Source organism: Corythoichthys intestinalis, chromosome 2 (assembly GCF_030265065.1).
Source record: "Corythoichthys intestinalis isolate RoL2023-P3 chromosome 2, ASM3026506v1, whole genome shotgun sequence".
NCBI lineage: Eukaryota > Metazoa > Chordata > Actinopteri > Syngnathiformes > Syngnathidae > Corythoichthys > Corythoichthys intestinalis.
In genome coordinates, this window is record NC_080396.1 from 43,677,059 (window position 1) to 43,688,400 (window position 11,342).

The 11,342-nt window shown below is 36.4% G+C and overlaps 1 protein-coding gene across 6 annotated transcripts in view; it reads left to right on the plus strand.

Annotated features, from left to right (window-relative positions):
- Nucleotides 1-8,355, plus strand: part of espn (espin) — a 56,536-nt gene extending 48,181 nt beyond the window's left edge. For 2 of the 6 annotated variants that reach the window (XM_057824478.1, XM_057824511.1), the window contains 3 exons: nucleotides 3,363-3,442; nucleotides 5,825-5,836; nucleotides 6,959-8,355. In XM_057824478.1, coding sequence (XP_057680461.1) covers nucleotides 3,363-3,442; nucleotides 5,825-5,836; nucleotides 6,959-7,106 — 240 coding nt within the window. In that variant the 3' untranslated portion in view covers nucleotides 7,107-8,355. Of the gene's footprint in view, nucleotides 1-3,362; nucleotides 3,443-5,814; nucleotides 5,837-6,958 lie in introns of all 6 variants that reach the window. The other 4 variants (XM_057824487.1, XM_057824503.1, XM_057824471.1 and 1 more) reach the window with 3 other exon arrangements.
- The last annotated feature ends 2,987 nt before the right edge of the window (nucleotides 8,356-11,342 follow it).

The following is an 11,342-nucleotide window of genomic DNA, read 5'->3' on the forward strand; positions in this document are numbered from 1 at the left end:
CTAAAGATCCCACACTATTGTCATTATGTCTTCCAGCATCAAGATTACCTCTAAATAACCCTCTTAGCAACTCCTGCTGTCATGCTCCCTTTGGCTTAGAAGCCCCAAGGAGGTTACAGCAAGTCTTTATCAACTGCAACTACACAAATGACCAGTCAATTGTGATAATAACACATGTACAAAAAAAGTTTTGAGTTAGTTTTGTAAGTTAAGTTTTGTTATGGTCGTATCACCAAAATGCCTTGTGTTTAAAAATAATAATAGTGATCCTTAGTTTTTCATGGTAATGGGGACCAGAACCCGCCATGAAAAACCGCAAAGTAGCGCCCCCCAACCCCCAATTTTTAAAAAATTTATTTATTTATTTATTTATTTGTGTGTGTGTGTGTTTACTCAGATTTAGCATAGGAAAGAGATACACACAAGCGTGTTTATTTCACTTTTTTCCCCCAAAGTATAATTTATCATATTCATATATATACAGTACAGTAAAATATGCCATATTTTTCTGTAAATTATTGTTGGAATGGGAAGATGAGACACAAGATGGATATATACATTCAACATACGGTACATAAGTACTGTATTTGTTTATTATAACAATAAATCAACAAGATAGCATTAACGTTATTAACATTCTGTTAAAGCAATCCATGGATAGAAAGACTTGTAGTTCTTAAAAGATAAATGTTAGTACAAGTTATAGAAATGTTATATTAAAACCCCTCTTAATGTTTTTGTTTTAATAAAATTAGTAAAATTTTCAATCAAAAAATAAACTACTAGCCCGCCATTGTTGTCAATAATTACACAATGCTCATGGGTGCTTAAGCCCATAAAATCAGTCGCACCCAAGCACCAGCAGAGGGTGACAAAACTCCAAAAAACACAAGTAACAAGTGAACATTGAACTGTGCTGTCATTTTAATCTGTTTGAGCGGGGCATGTGCGTTAATTGCGTCAAATATTTTAACGTGATTAATTTTAAAAATTAATTACCGCCCGTAAACGCGATAATTTTGACAGCCTTAATATACAGTATATATATAAAATGGTTTTTAAGCACTTCAAATGTAATAATAATGATCATTTTAAAACATGATACTGTCCCATCGAATAATTTTGAAACAAGAAAAAAGTATAAAAATGCTTGGCTTTATTAAGTGCTATATTGAGTGAGTCCACTCAAATCCGCTCAAGCTGCTCACTTACACACAATGAGTTGCCACAGCAACTGTTTAACAAGTTGAACGATGATTGACGCATGCATGCGGCGCTTTGAGGTAAGCGTCTCTGGCAAGATCAAACCTTAGCAGTCTGTCAAACATCGTTAACTTAAATCAGCAACTCCAGTGCACTGCCAGACCAGGAAAGAGCAAGGAGAGGGAGGGAGGGAGGGAGGGAGAGTGAGACTACGCGATAGGCTTGGGACAGCTCATTTGTATCCATTTTTCTTAATTGAAAAAAAAATCCGCAATGGACTGAGTGTGCGAAGTTTGAAGCGCAAAGTAGCGAGGGATCACTGTAATAAAAATAGCACTTACCTGTAAATCTTTACTGAATTTAATTGTCCTGATTTTAATGGATGGACAAACAACATCACAATTGGATTCCAAAATGTACTCATTTGAGACTGCTGGCAACGTCAACTGACTCACACAAGAACAGTAAGTAGTGTTGATCCACTGGCCACAAAATATTTGCATGCTAATGTTTTATCATATTAACTGCAAATGCATCAGGTCATTTTTAATTTTTTTTTTTTTTTTTTTTTGCGGCTGTTTAATTCCCAGGGGAATCATGAAACATTTATGACATAGATAATCTTACCTGAATTTACCTTTGCCAAGACAAGTGAAACACTTCAACAAGAGAAATTCATTGGGGTAATGTATCTAGTCAGGTCAAAAAAAGAGAATTGAAGATGGCTGCCCTCTATGCTCCTCACATTACAGTTTAAAAAGAGACAACAGGCTCCAGTTACTCGTCAGTGCGGTCAGAGAAAACGTCATGTGTAGATTCAGAGAAACAGGAGAAGAATACTTAATAATGTGCACTGTTTGCTACATGCGTAACACACATTACACGCAATTCTTTGAGCACTAAGCTGTTTAATTTTAGAGAGAAAATGTGGTTGAACACACTGGTTAAACATTGCTACCATTAGTTGATTCTTCTTAATGTAGAGGCTTAACATAAACATAAGCCTCTTCATACACAGAGAAGAAAAGGTGGCTTTTCAGGTCACGGAACAACAATACCGGTAAGTGTACGAGCCTAAACATTGAAAAGTGGCATCCAATTAGTATTTGACTAGGAATTATATGTCATAGGTTTCTAATTGATCAACTGGTTGAAAATGGCATACAAATATGCCATTTATTTATATAGTTGGCTCAAGGAAGGGACTATAACACTGCAACATAACGAAGTACGTTTTTTACAAAGGGCACATTTGTTAAGGGCTCTTTCATAATTGTGACGTTTAAGCATGATCCGTTTAAACAGCTACCATGTACATTATGAAAACGAGCATGGCGGGGACACAGCTTCAGGTGCTATATTGCATCACCTTTCCTCCTTTCAGTATTAGCCCCTTTCTGATTTATACAATACAGGTTTGATGGGATGGAATCAAATCAGGTGAATAATTGCATCATTAAACTATTTGCCTGCAACAAGCAGTTACCAAATCAGTTTCCGCTCATCTGTCTTTTCAAGTGTATGCCGTAGTACCATTTGGAACTGTAGTTGAAAAATTACCACTGTGAACAAATGAACCATCATTTCTTATGCATGGTATGCATTTTTTGGGATAAACAAAAACGACTGAATCTCCAGACGCATATATTAAATACTGTATGTAAGTATACAAACGAGATGTAACATTTTGAGAAGCACATACGGGCCAAAGCTGAGTGTTGACAAATGAAACTGTTATCAAGGAAAGAGAACTCTTATACAGTATGACACACAAAAATGTGTCTGAAAACACGAAATCACAGAGAATTCATAAAGAACAATTGTAAAAGAAAATTCACCTTTAAAGGTTTATTTTGAGGGTGGGTATAATACACGACTGCTTACTATACATGAAAATTTACAGTAAATACAGTAAATTGAAATAATTGTATTCAAATGTATTGCATTTCAAAATTAAAATTCTTACTCCAATATCAATCTCCTTACGTAGGTTATTGAAAGAGACTATAAGATGGCAACAGAACTTGAGCTTCTACTCTCTACTCTCCCCCACCCTTCAAAAAAAAATAAATAAATAAATAATTGGATGGGGTAAAGCAAGGCATGTACATTAAAAGGACGTACTCACACAATATTTGCCACTCTGCTGACCCTGGCAGGCTGACGAGGAGGCAGCGCGTCTGGCATCGATGCCAGCCTGGCGGAGAGACATGATGAAGAAAAAAATTGATGAAGAGAGGTGAGTAACTACGATGTACCTCTGTAGATTAGTAATGGCAGATGGACCCTAATCATGCCCTTGTCGCCACTACTTGGTAATTACAACCCCTAGCAAAAAGTATGGAATCACCAGTCTCGGATGAGCACTCACTCAGACATTTCATCATGTAGAACAAACTCAGATTAAAAAGCTTGAAGTTCAAAAGTGCAACTCTTTAGCATTCAGAAACACTAAAAGAAATGAATAAAAAACATTGTGGTGGTCAGTAAATGGTAATTTTATAGAGCAAGTGCTCGGAAATACATGTGGAATCACTTCTGAGGAAAAAATATGGAATCATGAGAAACAAATAACAATCAAAACACATCTCTAGTATTTAGTAGCACCACCTCTGGCTTTTATGACAGCTTACAGTCTCTGAGACATGGACTTGATGAGTATTCTACATCAGTTTGGTGCCAACTCTTTGATTGCAGTTGCCAGATCATCCTTGCAGGTTGGAGGCTTGCTGTGGACCAATTTTTTTTTTCAATTACCACCACAGGTTTTTAATAGGGTTGAGATCTGGGCTATTTGTAGGCCATGACATTGACTGAATGATTCTTTCGCCAAGGAATGCTTTAACAGTTCTAGCTCTGTGGCATGATGCATTGTCATCTTAGAAAATGACAAAGGTAATTCAATTTAAGGGATAAGAAAGCTGTCTAAAATTTCAATGTAAACTTGAACATTTATTGAAGATTTAACCACAGCCATCTCCCCAGTGCCTTTGCCTGACATGCAGGCCCATATTATCAAGGACTGAGGGAATTTTGATATCTTCTTCAGGCAGTCATCTTTGAACACTTTGAACATCACTGGAACAGCAGCAAACAAAAGTTCCAGCATCATCACCTTGTCAAGAGTCAATAATCTGCATTGGACAAATTGATGATGCTGGAGTTTACATTGGAAATTTTAGACAACTTTCTTATCCCTTAAATCATGGGCGTAGGTTTGGTCTCAACATTTGTAGTGACGATATAACAGCATAACCTGCATGTACACTTTTTGCTGGGGACGGGACATTAATAAGACCAAACAGATTGGATGAACGGGGCAAAGGGCCACATTTCTCAAGACTATGAACCTAATTAATTGATGGGCTAAATGATCAATGCAAAATAAATCCATATCGACTGATAATAACTTTAAGGTGCATTGGTTCAGGTGTTCACTGTTTGATTCAAACCCTTGTTTTCAGAAAACAATTTTTGAAAACTTCCAGAATGTCTGTTTTTTATTAGCAAACATAAACATAATGAAAATAATTCGCTTAATATTGGTAGGGTCAATTCTATCCTTACAACATATGAGAAGACAATCTAAATTCCCTATATAACTGAACTCATTACGTATGTAATGCAAATAAGGTTGCTTCAAAGTTGGTGGGGACAATTTTAGCATCCTGAAAAGCTGGTAGTGTTATGTCTCGACTCCCTACAGTCCCTATGCAAATCTACGCCCTTGCTTTCAATTGAAAATTTGTTTGTGATTTTCCAAGATGACAATGGATCATGCAGCTGAGCTAAAACTGTTAAAGCATTCCTTGGAGAAAGACTCATCCAATCAATGCCATGGCCTGCAAATAGCCCAGATCTCAACCAACTGATAGCCTGTGGTGGAAATTGGAAAAAAATGGTCCACAGCAAGGCTCTGACCTACAAGGATGATCTGGCAACTGCAATCAAAGAGAGTTACCAAATTGATGAAGAATACTCATAAATTCCATGTCTCAGAGACGGCAAGCTGTCATAAAACCCAGAGGCGGTGCTACTAAATACTAGAGATGTGTTTTGATTGTTATTTCTTTGTTTGTTTCTCATGATTCCATATTCCTCAGAATGGGGTGATTCCATACCACCACAATGTTTTTATTCATTTCTCTTAGTGTTTCTGAATGCTAAAGAGTTGCACTTTTGAACAAATTCATTATTTTTCAAGCTTTTTATCGGAGTTTGTTATACATGATAAAATCTCTGAGTGAGTGCTCGTCCGAGACTGATGATTCCATTCATTTTGCTAGGGGTTGTACTATCATTGTGTGAGGTGGTAGGTAGATCATCTAAGGCTAAGTGGCATGTATATTCTCTTTCAATAACATAATTATCACTGAAAGACTTATTAACATTGCTGTAAGTGAAATAATTGGCTGCCATTGACGGAAATTGATGTGTAATCCGTTTTAACTGACAGTTCTAATGGATTGGATGTCTACCGCAGTCAGTGGCAGCCAATAAGTGAAAAAGATGGAAATGAATGTGTTCTGACCAAATTATGAAATTATCATTTGTAACATTGTACATTCTTTTTGATATTTACACCTTTTCCCCTTGTGCTTTTGCCCTCCTGATGTGACAGGGAACAAAAGAGGTAAGAAAATAACAATTGCCATCAATACATACTCGATCATTTAAAATGATGTCCATGTTATTGTTTGACAGGTCTGACATTTTGGGAAACTGAGAGTAGAAGTATCGGTATTTGGACACATGTCCCCGCAGTATTTTTTTTTTTTTTTTTTGTCTTCATCAAAATCTAAAAATATTTGATTAAAAAAAAATAATAATAATATGATTGGATACAAAGCTATGTACTACATCAATATTTCATTTGAATTACAATTTATGTTTAAGCCATTTCCATTTGTATATGCCTTAACAATATAGACTTGGTGAATGTGTGTGCTGTGTTTCTGCGCTCGTTAGAAAGCAAAAAATAACTACTTCATTCTTCCCTTGAAATACATCTGCAGCATACTGTATGTAACCTTTTAATGGCCAAATATTATTTGCATTAGCCCTTTCACGCATGAATTATGATTTTTTTTTTTTTTTTTTTATGCCTTTGCAGGGCAAACATTGAACTTTTCAGCTGCCATTGACAGTGCTAGACGTCTAGCGCCATCAATGGCACAGAAACATGTGCGTTCACAGCCCGTTTCAATGAATTTTCAAGGGTATAATTATATAAAATATGGAAAATGAATGAATGAATAAACAATAAAATGATAGTTTTTTTATCACCATAATAATAATAGCTAATATTTAAGTTTTTTTTTTCTACGTTAAAAAAAGATGACAAAAAAATGGTCAATTGCTCAATAAAGTGTTAATAGTCTTAAGTAACTTCTGTATAGCTGACCACTGTCCTTGAAAGGGTTACTAGGACACCCACCTGCAAATGTTGGCCAACAACGATGGCTTTTCTCTGGCATCAAGAAAGTGATGTCATGTTAGATGTGCAAGATAAAACTCCGCAATGAAGAATATTGATTCAAGTCAAGGTGACCTTTCCACCAGTGGCCCTAAAAAAAATGAAACATCACAAGTGTATGGATATTTTAAAATAATGAATAATAATTTTATAACATGATGATCTTACACTTGTGTGGCAAAATACCGTGGTTGGGAATTATAGGGCTAATTCATAAGTAAGCCACTTACTGTATATTCTTAAAACAATTTTAACCTTTGTCCTCTTCAATGCATATAGGAAAGCAGAGGAGGAGGCCAAACAGGCCAAGGAAGTAGAAGAGAAGACAGAGCAGGAGCGACTAAGGATCCTAGGTTACGACGAAACCAAGCTCGCACCTTGGCAACGACAGATCATCCTGAAGAAAGGAGACATAGCCAAACAGTGACCTGGTCTTCCCTCTCTTCTCTTCTGTTCATTGAGCCCTTCCTATCATCAACACTGCCACTACCAAGGCATTCACTGATTGCTTTGCGCCCTGATTTTTGGCCGTTGCTTTACCGATGATGTCCTGTCTTTCTCTCTTACCGTCAAGACACTGAAGCGATGCGGACGATAGAGGCTGGGACTTTCCTGGGCCCTTTTTGAAAGTCTCACCGAGACTAACTTTAGGCTTTAGTATAGCTTCGGAATGCACTGATTGCCCTCACATAAAACCTCTTCTTTGAACTGAACGTGTCCTTAATCCAGACCACTTTGCTTCACCGCAAGTCCATCGTGTTAATTTTGGTCTTTCTCATACAGATAATTAGTGAGGGAAAAGGGTGCTGTTTGTTAGCATTGTTGCCACAGAAAGGGGTAAAGAGCTGTCATATTTTTGTGTTCTGTACAGTACCCACGCTCACCATTGTATAACACCATTGACAGACAAATTAATGAGTCCCATAACATTTTGTATAAACCTCATAGATGCTTATTGTTTACTGCCACAATTGTCATTCTTACAATCTTTGTTCTACCTTTCAAATCTCTTTACCTAAACGTACTGTCGCAATGTTCTGGATCTGAACATTCACGCGAAACTCCACGTTCATTTCTAAATCAGCACTGAAAGAATTAAAGGCTACATTGATTGTAATTCCTTTTTCTATTTGTGTTAATGGTATGGTGATCATGAATGTTGCGTAATTTGTATCAAACATGTTATAACGTATTACTGTATGTTTGGATAACACTGCAGGTTGTTTGGATAAAACTGTTTATTTTGACAGAACGCACTTTGTCAGCACACACTGGTTCAGTAGATAGGATGAATCCATACCCGGATGATTATTATCATCATTATTGTCATTGCATCATGTGAATGATTTTTTTTCCCTCTGCAGCAAGAAAATTCATTGATATCTAAGAAACTGTTAAATATTTCTCATACAATGAGGATGACAAATTAGACTTAAGCTTATCATGAAGTTATTTAACACACATCAATTTGCAACATATAAATGCAGTACAGACTAGATTTTTAAAATGTTTACAATAAGTAACCATTTTATGAAGCCTGCACTGCACACATCATTTGGAAATAGTTACTGACTTTCATCAGCTGCCATATGATATTGAAATTTCTAAATGATAATCGCCATTTGATTTTTTTTTTCTTTTTTTTTTTTTTTTTTTCATTTAACCTTTAGTCTGTACTACTCACACTGATCATGATAGTTTCAGTGTTTGCATACTGGATCTCAGCCTTGATTGTATAGAAGTGGGCAAATACATGCAAGCATGATTGTTTTCAGACTGCTCAAAAAAGGAGGAAATAAATCATAATTACGTGAACTGTCTCAATTGTGCTTTTGTTAACTCAAAAAAAGGGGGTAGCAATTGAATATTTAAAGTGTGGGGCACTCATTTAACTCACTGGCTTCCATTGATGATGCTAGACATCCAATCCATTTTGACTGGAAGAGGCTGCTAGTGAATAGTCACTGCCAGGCCCTCCCAGTCAAAATGGATTGGATGTGCAGTATATCGACGTCAATGGCACCGAAACAAGAATTCACAGCCAGTCTTTCCATTTTAAGTTAATTTGACGTTTATTGTTTTAAATGGCAGGCAATGGGTTAAATACTATGATTTTTATTTTTTTTTTAATTGTAAAAAAGGGTGGGGGTGATTTTTTTTAAAAATTCATTTTGATTTTTATTTAGTTGAAATTATATATTCATCCAAATCTCAAAATTAACAATTCAAGCAAAAAAAATAAATAACTGGCAAGGATGTATCATCATTAAAACACCAGCATTCAGACCCGTGGTCCTCAGTTAGCAGACCGCGGTCCACGACCGGAATACGGCACACCTCTCTGCGGACCCACGGACGTACGAAAAAACGAAAGAAAAAAACAACATACAGCATTTGTATGAATCGCCGATCTATCGCTATGTGCTACTATTCTATCGCTAAATTTTGTTTGAGTTTTAGTTAAATAGCTTACGTTTTCACTTCTGTTGTCATCGTTATGACAACGTTGCGCTGATTGGCTGAGAGAGCCTGCGTGGATGCGCTGATTGGCTGAGAGTTTGTTTGTTTGTTTGTTTGTTTATTTATTTATTTATTTATTTATTTATTTATTTTTATTTCCCCGTGTTACCCCTACAGGTGTAGGTTCACTATCCTCGTCCCCTCACTATCCACTCGCTCTCGCTATATAAACTATATAATTGGCCGAGGAAATGCTGTCCCGTGAAATGCCTGTTTAAAAATGTTCCCGTTGTTACTTCTTGCGTTCGCTTAAAAGTGCCCATTTAAAAAGGAAAAGCACCGGCACTCTTGCTGCACATTCAAGATCACAACGTTAAGCAACGTTCACTATCTCCACAAATGCCACCAGTAGAAGACCGAATCTAACAAAATGGCATGCTCATAATTGACCAAGAGAAGAAAAGTGGACAATGAAAATTGCCGTTTCAATGAAGAATGGAATGACAAACATAAAAACCGTCCTCTGAAGGAGAAATAACTAAAGATTGTATGAAATGATGACAGCAATGTTCGAAGGGAAAGAAAAGGAGGAAATGAAAACAAAAATCAAATCTCACTCTCAGATTTATCAACTACAAGATGCACTAAAGTACTGGCCGATGATGTGGGTAAACAGCTTTGTGACCCCCAAATGCCATTTCTCTCACTGAGCAGTGTTTTACAGTTAAAGTTACTGTCAACAATTGTTATGTTTGCACCTTGATGACAGAGCTTATCATTTATATTCTGAACAAGTAATCATGTACTGTACTACTTGCACGTTTTCTTTTTTGTCCAGCAGTGTTTTAGTTACAGAATGTACTGTCAATAGTTATTGTTTGCACCTTAATGACAGATCTAGTCAATTATTTAGTGTACATGTGTAAACATAGTTCTTGCATGTTTTTTTTTTTTTTTTTTTTGTAATTTTAAATCAAAAATGTTTTGTTAATTTATTTTTATTTAATCAGAATGCCCATTGTATTGTCGTTTGGTCCAAGGAAACCCTCCTTTACCACCTTCGACCTGCCTTGTACTTGACCGACATTAACAAATGGATCCATGCTTAATTGTGGACCTTCAAGATTTGTATTTGAGGACCCCTGATCAGTGTTGTTAATAATGGCGTTACAATATAACGGCGTTACTAACGGCGTTATTTTTGTCCGTAGTGGGTAATCTAATTAGTTACTTTTCTCATCTTGGCAACGCCGTTACCTTTACTGAGGACGGAAAGGCATGCGTTACTATGCGTTACTATATTGGTCGAAAAGTCTGAGGGAGACGGACTCACCGAGACGACAGAGCAGAGCAGGAGTAGGGAGGAGGCAAGAAAGTCGTGACGCCGAGCAAACGCGATGCTAGGTAGCTCCAATAATACATGTTGTAGCCGAAAGCCTACAAACTACGCCCGCATGTTATGGTAGATATGGTAGACATGGTAGATATCACGTGTACTGTACATAGATATAACTAGATGCAAAATGACAGACATAGCACTAAATGAGTTAGTAGACAGCCGCCATCTTAAAGCAGTAGACTTTTTAGGATGGCTCTGTTGTAGAGAACCTTCCTAGCGAACCTAAGTAACTTTTAATCTAAAATACTTCTAAATCGGCAAAATCTCGACTTGAATCTATCTTTAAATGATGAAACAGTTTTAAAACTTTCATATGTCGAAAGTAGAGGGAAGGGAACTAATGCAATAATGGGAGCAATTTTAACAACTTTTAACAGTTGATTCAGGGTAAATGGTAAATTAGGGTAAAGAATTGGGCTCGGGCCAATTGTACCAAAAACCTTCACAAAAAACTTCCCATCGTGTGGCCAATGTTTTTTTTTTTTTGTTTTTTTTTGAGAAAAAAAAAAAAAAGTAATTATCACCAATTACTTTGCCAAATAACTAATTACTCTTACATTCAGGTAATTGAGTTACTAACGCAATTACTTTTTGGGAGAAGTAATTTGTAACTATAATTAATTACTTTTTTTCAGTAAGATTAACAACACTGCCCTGATTTAGACGGACGGACAGGACGGGACCGTTTTATTGTGTTGTAGTACTAAATATTGGCCACTAGAATGCGCTAACAACATGTTGGAAGTTGCCGATCGACGAACAAACGCAAAAAAAAGAAAAAGAAAAATTACAGCATTCAGATTT